The sequence below is a fragment of the Filicampus tigris genome, chromosome 16 (genome assembly GCF_054856515.1).
Source record: "Filicampus tigris isolate MCC_2025a chromosome 16, RoL_Ftig_1.0, whole genome shotgun sequence".
Taxonomy (NCBI): Eukaryota; Metazoa; Chordata; class Actinopteri; order Syngnathiformes; family Syngnathidae; genus Filicampus; species Filicampus tigris.
The window spans coordinates 4,826,684-4,853,622 of NC_141232.1; the positions used below are offsets into that span (position 1 = coordinate 4,826,684).

At 43.6% G+C, this 26,939-nt stretch overlaps 1 protein-coding gene across 1 annotated transcript in view; it reads right to left on the reverse strand.

Annotated features, from left to right (window-relative positions):
* Positions 1–77: 77 nt before the first annotated feature.
* Positions 78–26,939, reverse strand: part of LOC147134257 (inactive phospholipase C-like protein 2) — a 54,054-nt gene continuing 27,192 nt past the window's right edge. Inside the window, exons 2-6 of the mRNA XM_086055823.1 lie at positions 17,464–19,950; positions 12,362–12,565; positions 11,398–11,473; positions 5,495–5,604; positions 78–2,176 (exon numbers count right to left, since the gene is read on the reverse strand). Of these exons, the coding sequence (XP_085911949.1) occupies positions 1,778–2,176; positions 5,495–5,604; positions 11,398–11,473; positions 12,362–12,565; positions 17,464–19,950 (3,276 nt within the window). The 3' untranslated portion in view covers positions 78–1,777. The remainder of the gene's footprint in view (positions 2,177–5,494; positions 5,605–11,397; positions 11,474–12,361; positions 12,566–17,463; positions 19,951–26,939) is intronic.

Sequence of the window (26,939 nt, forward strand, 5' to 3'; positions counted from 1 at the left end):
AGGTGTTCAACTATTTTTGACTGGAACATGCTGAAAATTAACTTTAGAAAAAACAAATAAATAAAAGAGCCATTCAAAACAATGACGCCACTTTTAATGGGTCACTTCAAGGAGATTTGACAGAATCCACACTCACTTTGCAGTGACACACATGGCTGATGTACTTTTTTTGTTGTTGTTTTTCACACATATATTTTTTATTTTTTTGGACCCTGGTCTCGTGGCGCTAACCCGTAATTCCCTCATTGCAATCCCTTCATGCGGCGACTGTCCAGACAATCACATAACGTAGAATTAAAAGTGAAAAAAAGAATAGCCATAGAACTAACAACAATTAGAACAGCCACCGTTCATGTCAACAACAGTACTCGTATCATCCCTTCTTACATTTTAAATAGTTTACATCTACAGTCACTAGACTTTATGTTGAGTCACATTTTCTGATTGTGGTGGTTGGGTGACGTTAAAACTAAAATCCAGAGGAATGATTCCGGAAGTGTCCCTCAGAGCAAAGAAATGAGCACAACCTATGCTAGAAGAGGAATAAAAAGTGTGAAGAAATCAAAATTGCTGAGGTGTGACCCCAAAGGAAAGCGGTCATGAGGTGCAGCCTGTACCCACAGAGTAGAAGAGGAATAGAAGGTGGAAGGGTGTGGAAAAAGAATGTCACTCCGAGAGAGAACTTTGGAGCTAGCAGAAGAAGAAGAAAACAAAATGGGAGTAATGCATGCGGACTGGAACGTCACACTTGAATGTAAAGCTAACTAAGCTATCCGAAAAAAAATATTTAGATAGAATATGTCATTAAGTGGCCTGATGAAGTGGTCTTCCCCCAGTATCATTTTCATCATAAAGCATTATGATAAAAAAATATATATATTTATTTTCATTGATTTATATTATTGGCTACGATTTGGATCTGGTGTGCAATGTTGTTACTGAGAACTTTAAGTCCACAAACTTTCAAAGTTGTCCTACATCAAACTCAGACAAGGCCCAATTCTCAGATGCCTGACTGATTAGCGGATGGTATGATGTGGTGTGTCAAGAATGATTTGTTTTCTCCCTCATCTACTCGGAAAAGGGTCAGGGTCGACAATCTTAAGTCTGATCTGTGAAGTGCGTGGTCTGCTGTGACGGTCATCTCGAGTACGCCGCACGATAAGAACAGTGAGAATGTACATGGTCATTTTCTTTCTCGTCATGTGCGAGGTCTCTCACATTTTAAAAACTGGTCAAGAAAAAAAAAAAAAGGTAAGTGTATAACTGGCTTCAGTTAATGTGTGAAATGAGTGTAACGGAGTGCCCCAGAGTTCCTGTTTAGAACCACTATCTTTTAGTATAATTCGCATTATTTCCAAAGAGGAAAATTCATTCATTAAACCGATTCTCGGATCGGATTGCGTTCCACTTACTTCGTGTATGTTCCATTTTCTCCTTTAAAGGCAACAACTAAAATGTAGGTTTTTAGACGCGTGTCTATGTAAACATGGTCTAGAATAGGCATATAAAACTTAACAAAATGAGTGCATTATGACTGTGAAAAGCACATTTACATCTTCTTCTTCTGCTCTCTCAAGTCTGACCTTCACACTTGTGTCTCGCTTCTAACGCGACCAGTCTTCCTCCTCCTCCTCATCATCATCATCATCTGGTTGACGCTATCATCCATCTCTCTTTCTTTACCGCTCGCCACTTCCTGCATCGCTTCCAGACGTTCCCCTTCATCTTTTTCACTTTCTCTCGGGTGCTCGTCTCCGTGGGCACAGGCTGCGGGTCAGCAGGGTCCCGCCGGGTTGTCGCTGAAGATCTCCTTCTCCGTGATGGAGTCCAAGGTTCCCGCTGCCCTTTGCCGCTGAAACTGGAAGTGCGCTGGCAAGGCTGGTGGGGGTGTGTAAGGAGGTGGTTTAGGAACAGTTTGAAGCAGTGGGAGCGGGGAATGGGGTCCAGTCCTGGGTTGGGTTTGCGAGGGGGACGGCAGCGGCGGCTGCGGCTGCGGCGAGGCCTTGGCCTGAGGCTGCGTCTGGTGTTGGTGGAGATAAGGCGGGTGATGATGATGCAGCTGGGGGGAGGACGCGCCGTTCTTACTGAGGCCACAGGACTGAGCCGCACAGTGGATCTGACGTAGGGTGTCCAGTGCCTCACTCTTGGCGTGTTTCAACAGGTCCGCCTGGCCCTGCCACCACACACACACACACACACAAAAATATAAATATAAATACAATTTGATCACTGAACCCCTGCGGCGGATAGCGACCGAGCCCTGCCAGGGATCACAAAAATCAGCGGGCAACCGATACCTAGACGGGGTTGTAGTTATGTGTAGATGTCACAAAATGCATTATATTTATACACAATAATACATTTTAGGGAATACGACTTACAAATCGCACCAAGAAAGTAGACTAAACGGGCTGTTGAGAGTCGCATCGGGAGAGAGGCACAAACATACTTTCAGTTTCACTTTGTACGATAAAATAGATTCGGGCATTACTCACAGTAAAATAAAAAAAAATGTTTTGGGCAATGCTGCAATGTTAACAACAGTGACGAAAGACGAAAAAATGTGGAATATGCACCCAAATGTAGCCCTTTTCAGATTTACTCAAAATTGTAGTTTGCCAAAAGTGACTTTATAGGGTCATTACCAATGAGATACACAAGGGGGCAGTGTAGCACCACTAACACAAAAGGGCTCTGCTCGTTTGCCAGGTTTTCTCCAGTGCACTCTCGAGGCCATCACTTCCTACAACATTTCTGCTGACAGTTTGCTGCCATATGTGGAGGAAAATGTTGATACACATAGTGCTCGCCAGTAAACCTGGACCATAGAATAGTACAAATAATTGGATCTCTGCACAACCTTCGAATTTGACATGAAACAACAACGGTAAATCAATTTTGTGATCTGACCATTACTGAAAATGTACCTGAGAGTGAGCATTCCAGCCCTTCTGTCCCACTCTTACATAAAAGTGAGGATAATTGACACAATTCTTCCTATGCCTGACACAATTAGCTAGGCTGGGCCACTTTCAAGAGTGACTGGTTTTGTATTCATTTCTACTAAAACTGTACTTTCTAAAAACATACAGTAATGACAGTTAAAAAGAGAGAAAAGAAATTAAACACGTTTTGCTGTTCCTTCTGGTGTGCGCAGCCACAATATTGTTAGTTGTTCTTCGCAGAGGATAAAGAATCCCAAGCCAGGCCCGACCCGTTCACCAGATGTCAAAATGGCACGTTAACGTAAAGTTCTCTGCTGCAGGTGGCCTTTGGAAATGAGACTACCCGACACACGCAAGTATGAATAAGTCATGTGATTGAACCCCCCCCCACACACACACACAAATTATGTAAGTCGTGACTCAGCGGGCATGAAATACGACGGTGACAAGCTTTGCCTCTGGAGAGCGATCGAGACGCACTTACTTGGGTGCATTCAGCGTGCGGCGAGCCACGGGGGGGGCGGGGGCAGGGCTAAACTCACGTAGCAGGCAAAATCCCACCACTTTATCCTCATTAAATCCCTAATCCCCCTCCTTGTTTGTCCAAATCAGACCTTCTCCTTAATGGAGGTTGGGTGTTAAGCCATTTGTATTGTCACAATTAATGGCGACTTTTCTAAAAAAAAAAAAAAAAAAAAAAAAAAATGCATCAAAATGATACATTATAAAAAATATTACACAATGCCAGTAAAATTAATTGAGAGAGTTGTTTGTAAACGCATTGGACAAATTTGAAGATAATCACTGAAAACAAGTGCAGGGATTGCGAACTATGTAGTACTAAATTGTGGCAATCTAGCATTCGACTGTTTTCACCATTTCAGTTTTTTTTTTTTTTTTTTTTTTTTTTTTAGCTGTGGTCGAGTTGTGCCTCCCTCACTAGATAAAAACTGAGTTCCCTTGTTAACAGCTATCCGGCGTGATTGCAACGTGCAGTTAGCTAGCAAGCTAGCTATGCCCACACCCCGAAAATGCATCTCTAAATATTTGGAAAATTCAGCTCATGAAGCCACTTCAACATTAAATTTAAGAAGGAATGTCTATCACGAGTAGACTCCCGAAAGAAAAGTCTCAGGAAATCATGCTGCAAAACAAACAGGAAATCGCCCATTTTTACATTTACATTACAAAAGCAAACATTTTGTCCCATTGCTACCCGATTTGAACCACGTATACTAGACATATAGGAAACTCTAAAGTGTGAAAAAGTTTTGTTTGTGTCATTGTGGTTGGGCGGGGCAGGGCGGCGCAGTGAAATGACTTGACATAAAAGACAACACTTAGCAACATGAAATTTGGTCGGTGCGTCGATCGCAAATAGACCCAAGATGAACTTGTCCTAGAGATTTTCTGTAGAATCACTAGGTACACTATGAGGCTAAATTGCTTTTTGACTTTTCTTCACCTGCAGGTGGAAAAGGGTGTTAACAACGCACCAAACCCCCCCCCCCCCCCCCCCCCCCCAAAAAACACCAAACTGTAAACACTCGGCTCCACAAGGTCAGCGCCTGACCAAAAGTCTTGTGTGTAATTAACGTCCCTTGAACACACTCCGAAACTCGCATTAATAGGCCAACTCTTTAGATGTTTGCATTTAAAGAAGAGGATGGAATCCTTCGTTCATTTTGTGTTATTTGGACAAGGTCACCTTAGAGTGTTTTGGTTATAAAAAAAAAAAAAAAAAAAAAAAATTCCAAGGAAAAAGAACGGCGCCGAGGCGGGTGTGTTTTGGAACACCGTGTCTTTCGATAAATGCTCGCCAGCATCCTTGAACTACCCGAGGCCATTTTCTTTGACAGAAAGAAAGCTCATAAAACATTGCATGCCCGCCCCCCCCACCCCCTGCAAAAAACATTCTTGTTTAATAAGGAAGCGAGTTGTTTGCATTCCTTGCTAGAATTTATCATAACTTTGTGTCACTAAAAACAAGAAAATGATGTTGAAATAAATGTCATCCATTAAAGGCATTGTATGCATTTTTGAACAGTTTCAACACTTCCTAGGCGTTTTTTGGACATGCTTTTGTCAAAATAGCCCCAAGAATTATATTATAGCACACTTCACACACCACATTTCTTCTATCATGCTGAAATTAAACCCATTTGAGGGGACGGCGATGCGGGGCCAACGCCGAGTTCGGCTTTCGTCACCGCGGCGATCAGGGGTGGAGCTTGAAGACTGACCAGACAACGAATTGGGATTTTGATCAATATTGTAAAATATTGTACAACTACTATTTACAATTTTCAGACATCCATTGTCGTCTCCGCCCAAGGAGCTCGGCCGAGGAAGCTCCCTCACTCAATACGATGCCGGGATAAAAATATCCGTTCGGCCGAGCGGGGGCCCCCCTGCGCAGCATGTGGAGCTTCCTCTTTTCATATATCACAGCAAGATGGGAGGAAGGGAAATGAAGGTTAACATGCCTCTCGCACGGTCTTATGAGGAATTACATGGTCAGCCCGTGTACGTAACGTATAAGTCACCTTGAGCACGGTGATGTTCCAGGCGTAGCTCTCCATGGCCTTTTGAAGTTTGCGACCCTTCAGGCCCTCCTTTGCACCGATGCGATGCAGGTCCTCGTGGAAATCCAGACCTGCACACGTAAGGGGGGGGGGGTTGACACTGTCACTATAGAACGCAAACAAATAGAAAAAAATAAAATTCGAAAAAATATCCCAAAAGTTGTAACGCTTTTACCATTTGAAAAGTACTTCAATTCATCAGTTGTGGTTTATAAAGTAGGGGTGTGCGTCCCTCCAATAAAAGACAATACGTATCTTGATACATTGGGTGTGATACGATTCAAGGATACGTTTTTAAGGTGGAACGATTTGATCGGGTTGGATTTAGTGGAATAACGAACGAGTTCCTGGTTGAAGGAAGTCAACCATTTTACAATATGAATGAACTTGTCAGTACTGTAAATGTGGCATTTTCCTTCAAAGGGATTGATCAAAAACGGAGCAAAGTTAATCAAGTTTCAGTTCATTAACTTCAAACATCAGACTGACTTCTCATTTTTTGACTTGGAACGGTCAACACTTCCGAGGGTCCGCCATGTTTGAGGAGTTTACGCGTTGTTGTGAGTCGGCCAAGACGTTTCTCCGCCCATTCCCATTAAAAAAAAATATTGTCGACGGCGATTGACGTTGACGGCATTTCACGTCGACGGCGCTCTAATTGTTGACTATTAAAAAAACAGCATATAGGTGACGCGTGGAACGGGGTTCAAAATCCAGAAGCCGTTCATGAATAAGGCGACACAGACGGTGACAAGAGATAAGCCGGTCACCACTGAGCCTCCTTAAGCATTTATCCTGCTCTTTAAATGTCACTCGGGTGCCAGTCCATTCAAGTGTGTCACCGTGGCGATGTGTCTTCATCAGGGCGAGCTGCGTTTTGTGGGTTGAAGAAACACCCAATCAAACATAGGGGGATACGTAGCAACGGATTACATTCCAGAATATGATCACCGGCCTGTTGTTGAGCTGGCCAACAATGACCTTAATAAAAGCCAGATGGGGAGCGGGACATCTTTATCCCTGGGATTTCGGTCTTAATGGAATCGCTATCAAGTGGCCTCAAACCAGAGAGATAAGGAGGGGTGCAGTCGGGGTGGTCTTGGCGGGGGGGGGGGGCCTCACCAACGGCTCTACCGGCTGCTCCACTAGATACGCCCGCATGCTAACCTCGACTGTTGTGCCTCGAGAGCCAACCAACCAACCAAGCGATTAACCAATTCTAGATTGTCGTGATACAAGTTGTAGTTATTTAGACAAACTACATCACAGCTCAATTCAAGGCCATAAGGCAAATAATTGGACTTGTTCTGGCAAGTTAAAGTAAAAGCAGTCCTCCAAATAGCAATTTGAATCCGCATACTCAGTCAAAAAACTACTCGAGTAAGTGGTGAGTAACTTCAGATTTGTTTATTTTTTTATTTATTTTTTTAAATCGGTGCATAAACATCCAGACCATCTACCCCAACTAGACCCAAATTTAAAACAGGAATTTCACTTTATAAAAATAACAAGGCAAATTCAATACAATTGGTTCACCAGACAGAGATTACACAGCTGTAGTTTCCTTCCTTGTTTCTCCAACAACTTCAGTAAATTAGTCACTCTGAAACTTGAAGGAGCAAAAAAAAAAAAAAAAAGTAGGTTCCGTTAAAAATACTCTGACAAGTACAATTCATCCCGAAAGTTGGTTTTATAACTGCAACTCAGATGATGTAGCCTATTACAACCTACCCCTGGCCGTAGCAGTTTAATTTTCACACTGCTTTTTAAAAGAAATAAATAACGATGCATGCTGTGTTAAATGCTATTTTTAGTATACGCCGCAGGCCATCTAAAAACAAAAAAAAGGGCCAGCGGGCCGCAAATCGGCCCGTCATTTGCACGCCAAGATTGACGGAACGCCACTGAGGAGGATTTGCAGCCGAATACAAATCAATGCCGCAACACGGATGAGACAGAGCCACAAATCACCGCCAACTTTGACCTTCGGCAACACTCCACAGGCGCGTTTAAGTGAGAGACGGATGGGCGCTATCACAACCGAGTGTGTAATTGGTCTTTAAAGCCATAAACATCATCTCATGCGGCGAGGCATCCGAGGTTTATGTCACAAAAATGCTTTTCCCCTTCATTAAATGGGGCCTTTGAGCTAAGCTAAGCGTCAGTGTGAGGCAGATGGGCTTGAGCGTAAGGAGCCTCAATAGAGGGCTTATGTGACTAATAATTGTTGTGGATTGGTAGGGAAATGTTGTTCCCTCCAAAAAGGACCTTAATTATATCATTGACGTTTGTGTATATGCCCCCCCCCCCAAAAAAAACGATCATAGCAAACCTGCTATCTTTGTTGTTCGTGGTAGGGATAAGCAGAAAATAAATAAATAAATGACATAAAAAATATGTTAACTGCTAACTAGGAAAAATATTTGATCGTAACAGGAAAAATCGTTGAAATTTGGAAAAGAAATGTAAAAAAAAAAAAAATCATAACGTAAACGACTGCCTGACAATTTGTTCCTTATAAACGTAGTTTGCGTGCGCCTACGTCCTGCACGGACTCCACCGAGTCTTGTTTGTGCTTTGATTAGCTGGGAATCAGGTCAGTTGTGTTCACTCCCAGAACGGCGCAAACGCCAATTTCTAACCGCGTGGCCGCAGTCTACGAAAATGCAAAAAGAAAGAAAACTCAAGACTATGCGCACAGTTAAATTGCACTTGGGCACGGAAATAGGCACCAAAATGTGGGTTAAAAAATATGCTGAAAGAGAACTAAAATACATTTTTCCAAATTTTCAAATCAAATCCTTTTATTATGGTTTTTTTTCAAATTATAAAGAACTATACATTTAAGATAAATTATAATTAAATATTTAAAAAAATGATGGGAAAAAAATGGAAAAATGGAAAAACATTTTTTCAACAATATATATTTCAAACAAAACGACAACGACAAACAAACAAAAAAGTATTTTTTTAATATGACATCAAAAGGATCTTTTTCAAATCCTATCTTATAAGACCATAACATTTTTTTAATTAAATATACAATTCCAAATCCTACCTTGTGAAAATATAACAAAATCAATCAAAAAAAATAAAAAAACATTTAACTGCAAAAGAAAAAGCCTCAAAACATGTTATTAAAATGCTACGACAACATTTACAAAATGACGTCAATAACCGCAAACCGCAACATGCAGAGACAAAGTCACGATTGCTGAAAGGATCATTCCCCACTTGCGTGTTTGGCCCAATAATAGTCGGATTGTACACCTTCGCGATTTTTATCGGCCGCTGTGAAAGAAGGCTGTGTCAAAGAACGTCAGACTTTTAAATAGAGTCAAGCTCCGAACGCCGCCGTGGGGATGAATGACTTTTGTATCCCCGAAGAATATTTCTTTGTTTCCGCTCGGCACTTTGTACAATGCACGCTGTATTGCGGAGAATACGGGACATCGTGAATCCTCCTCAGTCAAACGCTAATGGAACAATGTCGCCGCATGAAATAAAAACTTCAGGCACGAATGATGACACAGTTGCAAAGTTGCGGCCGCGCCAAGGGTGTCGAGGGGTGCGTTTTGATTGGTGGAGGGAGGGCAGCGGGTGCGGCGGCTAGCAGGTGAAAAGGAAAAGCGCATTATGCGCATTTCCTCTGCAGCCCGTTTAGGCAGCAGACAATGTGGGGCTTGGTTACAAAACAAAATTCAATTGTTAAAAAAAAAATGGCTTTAACAATGGCTGTTGTGGAAACAGCGGCAGTGCCTTTACATTTATCGACGGTTTAAATTTGCTCTGCGGCCTATTTAGGCAGCAACTATTTCCGGCTTTATTACAAAAGAAAATGGTTGTGCCAACCAAATTCTTTTCCACTTGGAACTACTTGATTACTCGATTTCCACTGAAGCCCGTTTAAGCTGCTATTTGACCATTAATTATGGTTGTGCAAAAAACGGATTTTTATTAGGCTTTAGCATTACACAAAGTTGTTATGCTACAAGTACCTGAACATTTACTTCCTGTATTTGCTCTGCGTACCACTGAAGCGGCAAAATATTTGGTCCTTAATTACCAAACAAAATGTTTGTCCGAAAAACTTTTGTTGTCTTTTTATTTGACATCAGCAGTTCATGTTGCTGGAACGGCCACGAGCACTTCTGGTTTTGACTCTCTCTGAAGCCCGTTTATGCACCAGTTGTTCCCGCAGCCCGTTTAGGCAGCAAACCATTTAAGCCTTTCTTTACTCTGCTTCCTTTGCTGACCGTCGCGGCGCGCCAAAGAAACGCACCAAAGAAACGATTGATTATTTTCCCAGTTGGGCCACAAGGACGACATCGTCAAGAAAAAGAAAAAAAAAACAAAAAAACAGGAGGCTTAAATTGGTTTGTGGGACTCGGGGAATACTGGCTTCAATTGGGCTTTTGATACATAAACGGTATAGAAACCGCATCACATTTCTAGACTATACATAGTAATAGCAACTTAATGGATTCATTGATTTGTGTGTGGAAGAAAGTGAGTGCACTCAACTAGTATGCTGTGCCACATCCAAGCAGACCTAAGGCCACACCCCTATTGAAACAGGAATTCAGAATATTCCGATTTTTTTTTTTTTTTTTTTTTTGATGAATTGATTGCTATTTTTTTTTTGCCCCAATTGGTCCATCGAGGGAATTCCGTCAAATGCCATTCCCTACAAGGAACCATATTTGGCCATTTAAGCCAAAATGGAAAACATACACCTCACTATAAAGCACAGGTTGACTAGCCCTAGTATGAAATACTGAGCCGTAGTCGTGGTGAATCCAGAGATGAATTTCATCTCATAGCGCACGGCACACCCACTACAGCTCCGTCACTCAACACAGGAGACAGCGAGAGGGAGGAAAAAATCCTCACGCTCGATATACGGCGCGAGAGCAATAATCGTGAGCTAAAAGTCGCTTCTTTGGAGAAAATGACTCCTTACATTTAACTTGTATTTTGGAGTTGCCTCTTCCTTCGGCATAATGCGGCAGGCGGGTATCGACGTCGCCCGATTGCACATTCGATCAGCAGTTGCTTGAGATATGATACACTTCTAGACCATAAAGTATAGATGCCACTCAAATAAGGTTGGTTCATCCGCCTCTTGCATTAAAATGAGCCTCGAGACTTTCGCCATCGCAAGCGGTTTCTCTCCAGTTGTCGTATTAATGCCAACTGTCGGGCTGAAGACTTTAGACCAACTTAAGGGAGAGAGGCGAGAAGAAAAAAAAAAAAATAATAAAAAAAAAACACTTTTCTGAAGAGCTTTTCATCCTACCCCCCCCCCCCCCCCGCAAACCATTCATCCCGACACTCTCTCTTCTCCTTCTCTTTTCTTTCTTTTTGCCAAATGTGTGCGCGCATTGTGTTCACCTGCCCGCTGACACGATCAACACTCAAACGCCGATTCACACGTTGACAAAAGGGGCCTGGTCGTTAGCGGCTGCGGGCGAGCAGATACGCGGCGAGGACAAAAGGCGCCGGGACACGCGGCCGTTGCGCCGAGAGGACGTGAAAATGAACTAATAAAATATGGCGTTGCTCACGTCTATTGGCGGCCTGTCGGGGGTCGGGAAGCGGGCTCCCCCGTCTACGTTCTAGTTCCAGTGGGGGTCTTACACAATAAAACCCGTACGCAACGTGCGCAAAAATAATTCCAGGGACAAACTCGAACGGTCACGTTCACCTCAAATTGTGTCGCAAATGAATGAATTGTATTGATTTGGCTTGAAGAAGCTGCTACTTGTTCACATATGGCATATCTGGTTATAATTGGAAAATGTAAATGGTTAACAAAATGATAAGCAGACTCAACATTTACATGACAATTGAATCATTCATACCTGCACGCTGCGCTTGCACAAGTTTGGAGTAGACCACGTCAGCCGACTCGATGAGCGTTCTGCTGGTCTGGATCATCTGGCGGCAAAGATCGAAAGTTAGAGCTGATCGCATGATAGTAAACGATTTGATATTAGAGAGTAGGAGTGGGGTTAACGTAACCGTTGTTGACTTTGAAAGTTCACCTTGTGCTTATGTGGGCTTTCGACAGGTGCGTTTGAAACGGTGGTCAATTTGACCCACAATGCAACAGGAGAGGGAGCCAGCAGCAGCTCAGACTGACTTTCTCACTTTTTTTGTTGCTTTCTCCTTTAATTGTATACCGTACCCCCCACCCCCCCCAGCTCGATTACGAAAAAAATATTAATCATGATTATTTTGGTAATAATTGAAATTATTATTCAAACAATCAGTAATTTTTGGTGTACAAAACAAGAAAATGTTTAAACGTAAAGAATATAAAGACAAATAAATGTAAGTTCCTTCAAATTCAAGCATGATTTCCTTGTGTAATCAAACATAGTGCCTTGGATAGAAATGAATATGAACAATCGTTTTTTTTTACGATTATGCCGATTTTGTAATCGTGGAGCGCAATCGTAATTGTAACTGAATTTCGATTAATTGCACAGCCCTAAAATGTGGCATGAAATATCTTTGTGTGTGTGTGTCTTATTTGTACCATGCAGAACACTGACATAAGAGACAGATACAGTAGCTAGACAAGTTTATAGACATAAATACTTTATTCATCCCGTGTGAGAAATGAAATCGTCACAGAAACAATATTTTAAAGGTAGAGAAAAGATGTCATATTATCATATCGAGTGTTCCGTTTTGAAAGTTCCAACGTGAAATGATAGCGAGTCCTCCAATTTTGTCACAGTTGTCCCGTCTCTCAAATCGACGAGCGAGATGAGGAAAAGTGTCGAAATGAATGTGCCCCCCCCCCCCCGCTTTACTTACCATGTCGTAGGCGTTGAGCACCTTGCGCAGCAGCTCGGGCACCAGCCCCTGAGCCTCCATAGTGGGGTAGGCCTCGCTCAGGTCCACGGTCACCCGCAGAGAGCGCTCGCTGTTCATCAGCCAAGTGGACACGGTCAAGATGCACTGCTTCATGTTGGCGGCCGGCGTCAGCCCGCACAGCTCCTTGAAGGACACCATGGCATTCTGGAGAGAAAGGAACAAATATCCGCACAATTGATATTTCTTGTCCTTGTGATTGTGAGCCAAAAAAAAAACAAACAAAAAAAAAAAACCAGACGGAATTCCTGTCAGGGTAATGCACTTAGGAGAAGTGGTAGCGTTCCAAATGTCTTTGAAGGAGACAATTTAGTGACAGGAAACAAACAGGACAAGAGAGCGCGGCTTATTTTTCTAATGGCGACAGTGAAATGACAGCACTCTTCTTCAAGTCACGCAGCGACAGAACAAGGGCAGTTAGTCATTCTTGTTTGGCTTGATTTTCTATTATTCGTAATTATGGCATTACAAGATCGGCTTCATTTTCGGTGACTGCGTTGATATCGCATCACAAATCAGCTTCGTGACAGCAGGCCAACGCTCTTGACAGCTTGCTAAATGTCATTGTGGCTTTATGAGAATCATTTGTATCGCTCGGCCTTAAGCATGCCAGCATCAAGTTTTTTTTGGGGGTTGGGGGGGGGGGGGGGGGCTTTTTGAGGCTTACAATAGGATGTTAAGAGAACTCGAAACAGCTTGAAAATGGAAACTTGAACTGTATGATGGCTGTCCAACCACAAGTTGTGTGTGTGTGTGTGTTTTTTTTTTAATTCATCCAAAAGACGGAGCAAATGTCAAAGCCAAAAGGTAAATAAAAAATAAGATGCGTAAACACTGCAAGGGTATTTTTTAGGGATGGACCGATTATCGGTTGCGCCAATTATCGGCACAGATATTTGCCTTTTTGACGAATATCGGCATCTGCCTTTTTTTTAAACCCTGCTGGCCGATAATAAATCAATTTAAAACTGTGGAAATCATAACAAAGATAGGTGAAAATGTAACATTTCTGTCATTTTGAAATATTCATTTACTGTAGAAAATTACACGGAGCTATTGTTTAAGTTTTCATTTATTCTTTTTAAGACATGGTGACAACCCTGGGTGCTCCCTGAACTTTTTGTTAGAATTTTATAACAGACATGAATATTCTTCTTCTTGAACTTCTTGAAATAAAAATAAATAAATAAATAAATCAACATTATGCAAACCTGCTTAAAGGCATTACAACAGAGCTAAGAGTATTTTTTTCTTTAGATTTTGATGAAATATTTTCCTTTTTAATGAAAAGCAATATCGGCTCCAAATATCGGTTATCGGCCTCATTGACTACTAATAATTGGTATCGGCCCTGAAAAAAGCATATCGGTCTATCTCTAGTATTTTTACAAAATTAGGGATGGCATCAGACCAATACCAGACTTATTTTAAGATATCGGGCACTCATTGAGGCTTCCACTACCAGCCACCGATACTTATGGCAAAAAAAATAAAAAAATTAATCCGACATCAGTTGGCGCTTTGCTGTTTGACAAATCGGCAAATCATCATCTACGTAAAAAAGAAAGGTCTTTGTTCATCTTTTTTGGTTGTTGTATTAAATGAAATTTTATATATTGAAATTACTAGAGGTGAATCAATCTAAAAAAAAAATGGTATCAAAGATCCCTAGACAAAACCCTGTCATATAATGAGACATCTGGGAACTTAAATGGTGAGTAAAAAGTTTTTTTTTTTAACTATTAACTTCTCTGTACAATCGTGCCACATTTAAGAACAACTTTATACAAGTTTCCGAACAGTGACAAATTGACCCTTTCAATTGTTTTTTTTTACTTCCAAGTGGAATGTTTTTTTTCTCTGTTATTCAAATAATTTATAAAAAAAAAAAAAAAAAAATCAAACTCAAATGAGTTTTTTTTTTTTCCTGCAGTCAACGCACTGACTGGATCTTGCATCCATGCCTTTTCAGATGCCATCAGCCAACTTGATTTAAATCGCAGCCCGAAGAACAAACTGGAGCTAAAAGACAAAGCGAGTTGACAAATAGAGGCCTGCAAGTAAACAAACTTTCAGGCGACCAGGCTGTGTCGGTATTTAAGAACCAGACCGCGCTCTTGCACCCCCCCCAGGGCTGGACCTGCAGAAAAAACCCGTCCACATCCCAGGAGGACGTGCCGTGCCACTGCGGCACCTTTGCGCTGGCCCGGGCAACAATGACGCCGTCATCTGTATGCCGAGCCCGGACCACGGCGAGCACCTCAAGTAGCGAAGAGAGCAACTAAAAAGGGACGAGGGACTGGCACATAATTACATGTGCCGCATGTCCCGGTGCGCTTGTGGAGCTTCGCTTATTTGCACTCGCTGTGTATTTGTTTTCGGTTCATTCTGTTGTGTAATATAAATCCACGGTGGTGTTGCGAAACCCAACAAGAGGCTTGTGTTTTTAATTACGCCCCCCCCCTTCCTCCCCACTTAACTCCCCTTCCCACATTTCCCCAATGGAAGCTTTGTATCCCCTTTACAACACTTCTTTTGTTTCTATTCCTATGTATCCCCCCCCCCCCTCCTCCTCCCCCCGCCTCCTTAATGGGGGAAATTGCATTGCGAGGAGGTGTATGTCAGATCAGCTTATAAGAGAACACTGTTTAGATTCGCCAAAGGCGGCCAACTCTCCATAATCATACAGGGTTTGTCTTCGTTTTCGTTCACTTAGTGCCACTGGTTTTCGCAGCCTTGTCATTTGCTCAATGTGCCCACAATTTAAGACTTCCCGGTATGTTTAGTGAAAATAAGTCACAACTGCACTTAAGGGATGGACCGATTGTCGGCCGGGCAAATTATCGGCGCTGATATTCAGTATTTTGATGAATATCGAAATCGGCCTTTTTTAAAAATCTGATGGCCGGTAATAAATCAACGTAAAACTGTGTAAAGGAACTATCTGTTTAAATTTATGAGAGATCTGAGTGATCCTGGGAACAGCCCGCACCTTTTGGTTTTGTTTGAAATCAAAACAAAGATAAGTGAAATTTTAACATTTCTGTCATTTTGAAATTTTGGACAACTTTATTTACTGTCGAGAACTAGAGGGAGCAATTGTTTTTGACGACCCTGGGATGACCCTGGGAGCTCCCTGAACTTTGTTAGAATTTTACAACAAAGATTCATATTGTCAAAAATGTATAATAATAAAAAAAACATCGACATTGTGCAAATCTGAAAAAAATGTTCAACAAACATGCGTAAAGGCATTTCAACAAAGTTAAGAGTTGTCATTTGTTTTATTTTTTTTTGATGCCGATATTTTCCTTTTTACTGAAAACGAATATCGGCTCCAAATATCGGTTATCGGCCTCCTTGACTACCAATAATCGGTATCGGTCCTGAAAAAATCATATCGTCTATCTCTACTGCAATTCAGTCGGTCATAATCCGTGCCGATTCGGAAGTTACGGCGAGAGGGGCAGTGCCCCACCAATGACCACAGGTGGAGTTCTTGTGAATACCCATTGATTTTCTGCAGCACCCGAACGATCGTGGGTGGGCCGGAAACTAACTCGGTTGACTTTGGGCCGATAGCAGAGCGCGTATGGAGAAACAAACATTCACACTCACATTCGCCGTGAGCATTTTAGAGTCTTCAATGAAGCGATAAAGTGCCGCATTCTCATGAATACAATTAAACTCTTTTTTTTTTTTTCCCCCCGAATGAAACGGAGTCAGCATGAGCGACTAGCGGCTCGCACGTCTGCTTCACAGTTGGTGATGTTTATGTTGCCAATTAGACACACCTGGGTTGTTGACTATTTTGTTTGCAATCGGGAGAAACATTTTAAGTAAATAAAAAAGACATGACTATGATTCCCCCCCCCCCCAAATGCTTCTGGTTATTATTCAAAGCAAACCGCCTGGAAGCTTTGCTATAGGAACAAAATGATCTTAGTGCTGTAATCATATATTTTGACAGTAATTGTTCCTCTCAAGACAATAAGCCATCAGATGTTTCTCATTTTGTGCACCAAAAAAATAAATCTTCAGTTTAATCTTTTCTTTACAGTTTTACAGGAGAAAACCCCTCCAGCGGTGCGGTGGTTGATGCCATCCGGGTTTTTGGCTCTCGGCCCGGCGGCGCAATCCAGATCCAAGTAGCGGGCTCCACAACAACTGGCCCCTACAAAGCTTTATTTGGGTTTTTACATTTAAAAGGCATTTTGTTTTGTTTGTTTGGCTTCCTTGTGCCTTTTATCATCTCACTTCAAAAACACACATTTACATTTCAAAAGGAAATTGAGAATTTGGTTTTGTGGGTAGAAAAGGCGGTAAGTGTTGTTTGATTGGGTTAAGGGTCCACCTACTGCTAATTTCCATGTAAAAAAACAAAACAAAAACAAAAAAAAACGTTGACGTTCTGTGATAAATGCGATGCAATGCTAAATGAGGCTGCGCCAGACACAAACGCGAGACGTGCGTCTACAACCCGTACTGACGGAGGCGTTTCCTCATGCCTGTTCGTCAAATTTAGACAATGGAGGAGTTTTAAAGAAATTCTCAGAATGCCTAGCAACGCACACCATTTCCCCCGGGTGGTAATTGTCCCCCATTAATGATTACACTATTCATACACCGACTAATTGCATAGCATTGTCGCGGTATAGCTCCTTTCTTACGCAACATTAATGGAGCGCAATTAGCCACGTGGCTCCGTGCAACAACTGTGAAGCGAAGTCCAGTCGGAACACTTCACATCAACTTGAAAGCACGTGGTCTACTTAGTGAGGAGGGAAGTTTGGCGTTGCCTGGCTTAATGTATCAGTTAAAATAATTGATTTCCCGCCCCCCCCCCAATTAGGACATGTTTTGCCAACACTAATGATGAGGATGGCTGTCGCCTCTGACCTGATTCATTATGTAATTATCTGTCACCTGCTGTATTAGAAGAGATGTGGCGAAAAGACAAAGCAAAGCGGCGGGTAGTAAAGAAGACATTCGGCTGAAAAGTGTCCAGTAGTCGGTGTGACAGAAATGAAAAAGTTGACACTGACCTGTACATTTTCTCTGAGGTCTGTAGCCTCCCTAAGGGGTTGGGTTGATGCTCTGAAGAGTTCGTCCACCACTTTGATCCCTGTAGTCTTGGTGTTGGTGTATTCACGGGCCTTCCGACCTTTCCTGACTGAAATTCCTCTCTTATGGGCCTTTCCTCCTCCCCGTCTGTTCGTGATGGCTACATGGACAAACAGCGTGGTGTTGGGTAAAAACTCCCCTGTTAGAGACTGTAGGGGGACATGCCTGTAGCCGGGCTGCAGGCACTCAAACGGGATGGTGTACTGGCCAATGAACTCATCTCCAATGTAGTCATCATCCAGCACCACAAAGCGCAGGACCGCCAATTCAGGCAAGTTGATCTGGAATTCAAAACTCTCATCAAAAATGGGGTTGTCACCATTTTGGGACACGGTTTTGGTTCTTTGTTCAGCACAATCAGCCGGGATGCCGTGAATCTCCACGTATATGTAAGGTTCCACCACATCACCCTTGGCCGCAGAGCCACGAGGCTTGGGTAGGTTCTGCCCGCTGATGACCTTGATGTGAAGGAGCTGGGCGGAAACCCCTGGCAGGGAATCCCGGGCGTTGGCACTGAAATAGGACACCTCCTCCCTCATGATGGCTGGCCGCAACACGTAACCGCAGTTGCCATTTTGTCGGAACCAGCCAAGGTTGAGGTCCATCATCAGGCCAGGTGTCTGGTAGTTCATGGCCACAATCTGGCAGCCGCACTTCCAGAAATCTTGGGGGTTCATGTTACTGGCATCAATCCTCATCGGGGTGGGGTACACTCTGGAGAGAAAGCGCTTGTTGTAGCAGACAAATTCCTCGGGAAACTCATTGGCGAACCTGTTTGCATCAACCTCGTTGAAGGAGCAAATCTCCCAGTATTTTTGGTCCCTTTTTGACGTGTCAAAGTCCCTGAACTGTACCGATTTACAGAGAGACACAAGCTCAGAGAGCTCCTTGCACAGACGGAGTCTTTTGCAACCCAAGCCATTTAACTGGTCCCTGTCATCTACTCCAACTCGTCTGGACATTTCTAGACCCTCTTCCTCCTCCGTCACATCTCCCTCTGACTCCGTGCAGGTGGCCTCTAACCTCTTACCCTTGAGAAGGATTTTACCTTTGAGTTTCTCGGGAGAGGGTAGGTAGTTTTCCTCTTTGTTGGGGGAATCCACATACAGTTTGTCCCCGAGAATCTTTTTCATGTGTTGGGCCATTACCCTCTGCTGAGGGATGGAGCAATGAGCAACCAAACAGAGGATCAGGGGATACTCGGAGCTCTCAAAAGCATATTGGTTGATAATATCTAGGACCTTGGAGAACACAAGCTGTGAGGCCACAGAACTACCAACATACACCACTGGTTCATTATCAGGGCCGTCCCAGACGATTACCTCGATGCTGCGACAACCCATCCTCAGAACGCGAATGTAACTGCTGATGTCGGATGAACCCCAGAAGTGGTCTTCCAGGAGAGAGGCATTATGTGAAGAGTTGATGTAGTAGTGGGACAAGGGCTGAGCCATATCCTGGCACACGCGTTTGTGCTGCGGGTCAAAGATGTGGCACTCAGACGAGAGGAGGTAATGTGTAAAACCATCAATGGAGAGGTAAATCCGTTCCCTGCCTTCGGCCGATGGCTCGTATTTTAGAACCATATCCCTGCACATGTCCTCTGTTACACCTTCTACACCCTGCTCCACCTCTACGAATAGCATCAGGTCTTTGCAGTCCAAGTACTCCTTGTTACTGGAGAACTGCATCAGCAAGAAGAAAATTTCTGGACGCGTACAGAGCTCACAGTAGGCCTCCACAAATGTGTCCATGTTAATTGCCTCACCGTATTGGTCTTTCGCTTTCTGGAGTTCTTTGAACTTGAGTTCTATCATGGCCTCTTTCATTCCAGGGTTGAGCCCCTTGATAATTTGAGTGGCCCTGAAAAGGTCAATATGTCCGTCTTTTTCCATGTCTGCCAGCTCAAAGACGGAGCTAATCCAAGATGTCCGTACACTCGGTTGGCTGGGCTCCACCATGTCTACGGTGTGTCGGCCATAAGACACCAGATATCTCAGGCCCATCACCCAGGTGCTGACCACATCAGCTGTACTGGCAACCAAATCCAGCGACTCATAGTTGTCCCCATAGATGATCGAGAAGGCACATTCATCCGGGAACTGATCAGAGAGACCGTTGCTGCGAAGGACTGGAGTCTTCTTCCCCAATCGGACCTCCTTAATGCTCTTGATCTCGAGCTTGGCCTTCTCGGAGTCCTTTTTGGAGGGCTCCCAGCGGAGCCAGTGCATGTCTGGATCCAGCAGGAAGTATCTGTTGTACATGCGTGAGTTGGAGCGCACCTTCTTCATCTCGCAGCCCTCCATCATGAAAGCCATGCATGCCGCTGTGCTGTTGATCTTGCGGTCACTTGGCATGGAGCTGAAGGAGACTGTCTTTTTCCTCACCTGCCTCTGTTTGGAACCGTCCTGTCAACAAGAAAGGGAAAAACAAGGAGTGTTATCTTACTATTAACAATACCCGTGTATAAGGAAGAAGACCTCATAGAGGAGGAATTTCAAACCTTTTCCATTTTCAATTCAAAAACAATCAACTAAAAAGTGCGTGTAGGGGGTCCTGGGGATAAGAACGACTACTGTATGTACAACTACTATACGTCTTAACACAGCCTTCTTCCGACAGCCGATGCCAGTACCGATCTGATCTATCGGTCCATAGAGCACGGTTTGACTCAAGGTACACTGGAGCACATCTGAACCATCCGTCTTCCTCCTGACAACCCAGGGAAGATGAGGCCCGGTACATCATTCTGATTAATGAGCAACCTTCGGTGTGAAGGGAGGAAAAAAAATGACATAATCACGCCGTTCTAATGTTGCACTTGTCGCACATGTACCCTTTCTTATTTTGTAGAGGTGGCAAAAGACGAAGGGTGACATTAGTCACCGTATGCCGGTGACGATGGGGCAATGCAGGACATTGCTTAGCAGTGTGCGTTAAAATGTATCGCCTTGTATGATACTTTTGTCTGGTACCATTCACACAATTATGGGACATTTGGAGTTTTGGGATGTGGAAGAAATACGGAGTACTTCGAAAAAAACATCACACAGAAAGGACAGAGTTAGAATACACACTCTGGAGTAGGGACTCTTTTTAATGTGAGGCAGCTTTGCTAGTTCAGCTCCAAATGTTTAGAGTCAGGTTCAATCTTATTTTTCAACTTTGATTTTGAGTGTGTTTCCGAAGAAACTCCTTGGTTAGTGATTTGTTTGCGAGTCAGAATACAAAATTCCAGTTCGACATTTGTAGCTTGCGTATGTTTTATGCAGCTGCCTTGGGAGCTCTCCTACTGCCTGATATCCTGTGATATCAGGGACCACAGAAAAACCGTAACACGCCCCGACTCACACAACATGTACTTGTCTCTTGAATGTCAAATCTTGGGTGGGTGCATTGCGCAGCCCAACCTTTGTTTGAACACATGGAAGATGAAGAGTCCCCTTGGGAACTTCCCATGGGACTCGCTTTCATTCCCTGCTACGGACTACTTCCTCCCCATCCCATCCAACCGCTGAGCCTTGCACCTCCTTCTTCACGCAAGTCCTGGTCACTTACAATCCACTATATTTTGTACTTTGTTGGTCCATAGCAAGTCATCGAGAGCTCCTTTTGCCCACGGACATACCGGGTATTTGTCTGCGTGCATTGTGAGTGATCTATCGTCAAGGGCAGCTGGATGATGTGGCGTGAAGACAAAGCCAGGACCCCGTTGACGCTCGCAGTTGCATGGACAGACAGAGTATCCATCATAGCTAGGCCTCGATGCATGTCAACAGTGACATGAGAAATCAAACAAATACAGATGCCACAAACATGTTTACGGTGTTCCGACTGCCAAAAGATTTTCCCTAAAGTCAAGGTAAAATACAAATAAATACAAGCAAACTCGGAAGCACTCAAAACTTTGAGATTCAGTGTACCAAATTGGTTGATGGCATTTGACGGAATAGAAATTCCTTCAGAGGCAGACCTCGTAAAAGTCAATCTTCCACCCCACTTGGGAGGCGAATTTCCAACTGAGACCGTCAACAAAGACACCTTGTCCATTTGACTTTATTCGACGTGATGGCTGAGCAATGTGTTTTGATGCGTCAGCGCATAAAGGTGGAGGAAAAAAAGCAGATTTCGAAGTGGCGTTTACGCCCCGTGCGTTTCCTCGCTCGATTCAGTCCGCAAAGCTCGTCAGCGACAGACGTGGCCGACAGAAGCGGCGGGGATTGAGAAAACAGGTGCAGATGGCGAGGAGCCCTCCAGAGTCCCACGGTCCCGCCGGTGCGATCAAATCACATCAAGACGTCGGAGCGTAGAAATCACAATCAGCTTTGCCGTCCTGAGGAATAAATTTGATCGCGCGTGACTCCAAATGACTTTACAGGTTATCATCAGAACGCGGCGAACCCACTGACCCACCACGTACCCTGAGGCACAACCGCACATCTCCTTAACGCCCCCCCCCCCACCCCCACAATCCCCACATATTGGCTTGTAACCTGCCACACTGAACCCAAGGCGGCCATCATTCAACCCTAATCGACTGCACTGCCCCCAAAAACTGCGCGGACAGAAGCATCTGTTGGTAGAAAGCAAGAAAAAAAAGGTGACGTGGATCTATGCTAACAATGTTTATTCGCAAGAGGGTGGTGGGGGTGATGTGTGTGGGGGGGGTGGGAGGCGAAGCCACTGACGGAGACTGAGAAAGAGAACGGGTGAGTTTAATGAGTTTGATAACTTGATTTGTTTAGATGTTTTAGACATGCTGCGCAACCTCAATGCCAATAAAGCAAATCAAATCACAGTGAGGAGAAAAACCCACGCTGGGGTGGTTTTGTGAGGGGGCGGGGGGCACAACGGACACTTACGGTAGATGGTATGGCAACTAAGCGCGTTTATACTGGATTTTTGAGACATGAAGTGTTTTAATTTACAGGAGTGGATCTAAAGGCTACGCTAACGCAATATAAGATGACACAAACAAAGAAGATAAGCAGCTCCAGCTCAATCGTGTAAAACATCAAGGTTATTGTGCTAAGTGATTCAGCACAGCCACCAAATGTGTTGCTATAGCTGTTACTGAACGGTCATCATTTATTTGTATGTTATGAAAATATCATAAAAATCTGGGTCCTCGGTCATTGAATTCGCGATTACGAATTGCCTTCATTGTGTGGAATCGATCGCTGACACCTGAGGAGCGATTATCCCGCGGCGTGGGGTGAGCTACTGTAATAGTGATTCTTTTTCTTCCTCAGAAAACAGTTGGAGCCGACAGTCGTAAATGGTCAACTAGTTCAATATTTACAACCGCAGATGTGTGTGCGTTCAACACCAAGTCAGGCGGATCCGCGGACTCTGTGACTTTGACCTGAAACTGAAGGAGACCCAATTAAGCAGTGACCCGAAGGACGCAAATAGATGACCAACTGGTTGTGTTGAGTGTTTTTATATCATGTCTCTTGAGTCATTCACCACAGTGAAAATGACAAAAGAGAGGAGTTTAATCTTTGATTGTAAATATTGAACTGGTCATCCATATTTTCCGGACTATAAGTCGCTCCGGGGTACAAGTCGCACCAGCCGTAAAATGCATGATAAAGAAGGCAAAAACATATATAAGTCGCACTGGAGTATAAGTCGCATTTTTGGAGGAAATGTATTTGATAAAATCCAACACCAAGAACAGACATGTCACTTAAAATTTAAATGACGAACAATTAAAAATAAAAATAGAATAGAGGCAACAACAGGCTGAATGGTATTGCTTACGTTACAACGACCCGTCGCACCCCCGAAAAAAACGTGACATACTCCGAAAAATAGGGTATTTCAACAGGTTTAACATTTTTGATTGTTGCCTCCACCATTTTCCAAGCAGATGGGGAGGGGGGGAAAAAAAATCCCTCTTAACACCCTACACTACAGGATAATATTTTAGAGACATCCAAACAAATGGGCGTTTGCTTCAGTCTCAAAATATCAGCATTGTTTTCATAAGATGTGGAAGGGAGGAACACAAGACAGCATAGAGGCAAGTAGCAGCAAGTCGGCCTTGTCACCATTCGTCACCTAAATCTGTCGCATGGGCGGAAGCCTAAAGTCTCAGTCATCTCAGCCGCGCATTGTGCAGCACATCCCATCTTAGTGTGCTAGCTAATGTGTGAACAGCTATTAACGGTTTAGGAGGAAATTTAAGAAGAAGAAAAAAAAAAAAAAAAAGTGTGACTAGAGTGTGTGTGGACATGCCTCAACGCCGTTCTTTGCGGGAAATGGATTTACACTTCCATCCGGGAGGTCATTTTACACTAGGTCCCTTTGCCTAGAATACGAGGCTCCTGCTTGCCTGTCAACACTGGTGGGCGCGCACAGCTAATAAGTGGAAAGCCTCCAGAGCACCTTGTAAAAAACACACAAAAAAAACGACACAACGAGCAATCTCGCTAATTACCGGCCCGTCGAGAGAGTGGAGGTCAATGCTATCGAGCTGTCAAAGTACACAAGGCAAACACGAGCGCCGCAGTCGGACCTAGCTGCTTCGCACAGTCACGGCGTCGGTGTCCAAACCGTCTGTTGGCTTTCGCTGCCAGTCCCGAGGACGCCCGTTATATTTATGAGCTCGGGCCATGAATCACACTGCGTCTTTTTTTTTTTTTGCGTTTGAACAGATGTCGCAAATGTAGTCACACTTTGTGCTTGAGTAAATGTGCAGATACTTGCGTAAAAAAGACAGAAACGTACCCAAATACAAAAGGAGAACATGTATTGTTAAACATATACAATAACCATTTGATAATTTGCTGAAAAAATGTATTTAAAAAAATTTGGAAGCTGTTTTTTATTTACTTTGCTTTTTAAATCTCTTTAAAGCTGAAGTCAACCCAAATGTATTTTTTTTTCAAGAATATGTTCCCACTAGTTGAAACGCGGCATTCTGATCAATTTTGCATTTGTGGAATATAAGTTAAGTAGCAAAATGCACTCGTTTTTAGCCGTCTCTGGGGGCGGCCATTTTGTCTTCTGTCGACTGAAAATGACATCACAACTGCTCTCAACGACCAATCGCAGCTGACCTCTTTTCTGAATCTGAGCCGTGATTGGTCGTTGTGAGCAGTTGTGATGTCATTTTCAGTCGACACAAGACAAAATGGCCGCCCCCAGACACGGCTAAAAAAGGGTGGATTAACACTTATTCCACAAACACAATATTTATCAGAATGCCCTGTTTCAACTAGTGGGCCTGCATAGAACATAATTTTGAAAAAAATATGGGTTTTTTTCCCACTTTAACTCTCTATCTGCTTTTAGATGTACTTTTAATTAGATCAAAGAAGGTTGAAGGCCTCTTTTGACAAAGTAAGGACTACAAAGTACAAATATCTGTCGTCAAAAGTAGGAAGGCAGGGTTAGTCACAGTAACAAAGTAACAAAGTATGTGTGCTTTGTTACGTCCCACCGCCGTATTTGAATGCAGCGCATGCACGGCCGCACGGAGCTCTGCTCGCCGCGCTACACTCGCCGTCCCTAGCCGCCACTCTCATTCTTTTTCCGTGACCTCGCATTAGCAGTGGGGCCAATTATTTTCCCCGCAGCACCTTCTGCACAAAGGCTGCCAGGTGAGCGCACGTGCGCGTGGGCGTGTTGCCGAGCAGCGGGGTTGAGTACGGTCCATTTCAAGACCCACTCCAGGTCGCCTCGCGCGCTTATCAGCCGGGGCCGTCTCGGACTTTGTCGTGATGCCATCTCGGTGAAAGCTGCGTTCAATCATAACACGGCAAAGGCACAAGGAAGAGCTTGTTTGTCCCCCCCCCCGCTATCAACACCCCCCCCCCCCCCCGAGTTGCCTCGCAATCCCCCTGCTGATGATTGTCTCGCTAATTCAGCGGGGGGATGTTTGAAGGTCGCTCATTTGCCTCCTCACTCGTCTGGGCGCCCGTTTAATTAATGTGTCTCGTTGTCCCTAAAAGACAATGAGAAAGTCCAGACCACAGGTTCACAGAAGCCGCAGGAGGCATCGGCTCGCCATTAAAATCTAGTGGTGTTTACAAATGAGATTTCCCCCCAAAAAAACAACAAAAAACTGCCAGTACCTTGGCATGAAAATGATTTCAACTTCAGTTTAAGCGCCACTGTGAATAAAAACGTGTATTTATGAAGTGCCTTTCAAGGGACCCAAGGATTCTTCTGTAAACGTTCGAGTAGCTAATGCAGATTCAAGGAATCGAAAGAAATTCAGCGAAGGTTAAATGGGATACACGTATACCGATAATCGGGCTTCATTTGTGCATTTTCCATCTCTGTAATCAAAGTCTCTAAAAGGTTAAGCGTGTTTGATTTATTTCTCCTCCCTGATCTGCAAGACCGACAATCATAAATGTTAATTCTGTTCAATATTTAGCCACCTGTGTCGTATGCTTGTATGCCGTGTTTCACAAGTCATTTTGCAACCACGATGTAGTTATATAGTTAAGCTAACAGATCATTAAAGTAGGTTCTTGAATATCTTCTTCTACGGTGGTGACTTGAGATACAAGTGACCAGACCCAGAATACATCGTAGTCATTTATGTTTTGTGTTGGACCAATCACATCTGAATCACTACTTTGTTTTACTTTGATACATGACATGTTTATGCTGTAACTCAAAAAAATGCGTCTCAAAAGCTCCGGTATCAAAACAAGGCAATTCTGTTTTAAGGGTTTCCACAATTTGAAGTGAACGAGTAACTAAAACCGCATTTATGATGAAGCTCATGCCTCGGTACCAAAGCCCCGCCCAACAACACAGCGCACACACTTTTACCGCTCAATGTTTCATGCTCCCACGTGGTCCAACAGTGTTTTCTTCTGCATTGATTATCACAGAGGTTTTTTCCTAATTTCCCGAATGGTTTTCCAGGCACAGGCCACTGAATGTTTGCCAGAGATGTTGGAGAAGCGAGATGTTTGCCCAAAGACGGGGCCCATCAAAGTGTTGACACATTGGTGTTGTCATCCTCCATTTTCACATCCGTTCATTTGCATATCCTTTCACATGATTGTTTGGTCTCCCACTTCATTTTTTGGCTGTCACTCAAATATTTTCACTCACCCCCCCCCTTCTTCGCTGTGTCATATTTTATAAAAAGGGCGAACAATCAAAGTCTGGCGTGATGTTGAAGGATTTTTCACTTCCTCGAAAGAAGTAGCTACAAAAAAAAACTTGCTTCATGAAAACGAACTGAGAGGTCATATTGAGCCGTCCGCATCATTTCTGCAATATAAAATATAAGTTTGAATTCTTCCGATCCTTAAAAAAGGAAGCCGAGTGCGCCCGCTCATAACAGCAGTTGCCGGCAAGGAGTAACTTTTTTTTCACACCGAAGCGCTGACCAACGCACTGCCTGCAGGTCCTCCGCGTCGCT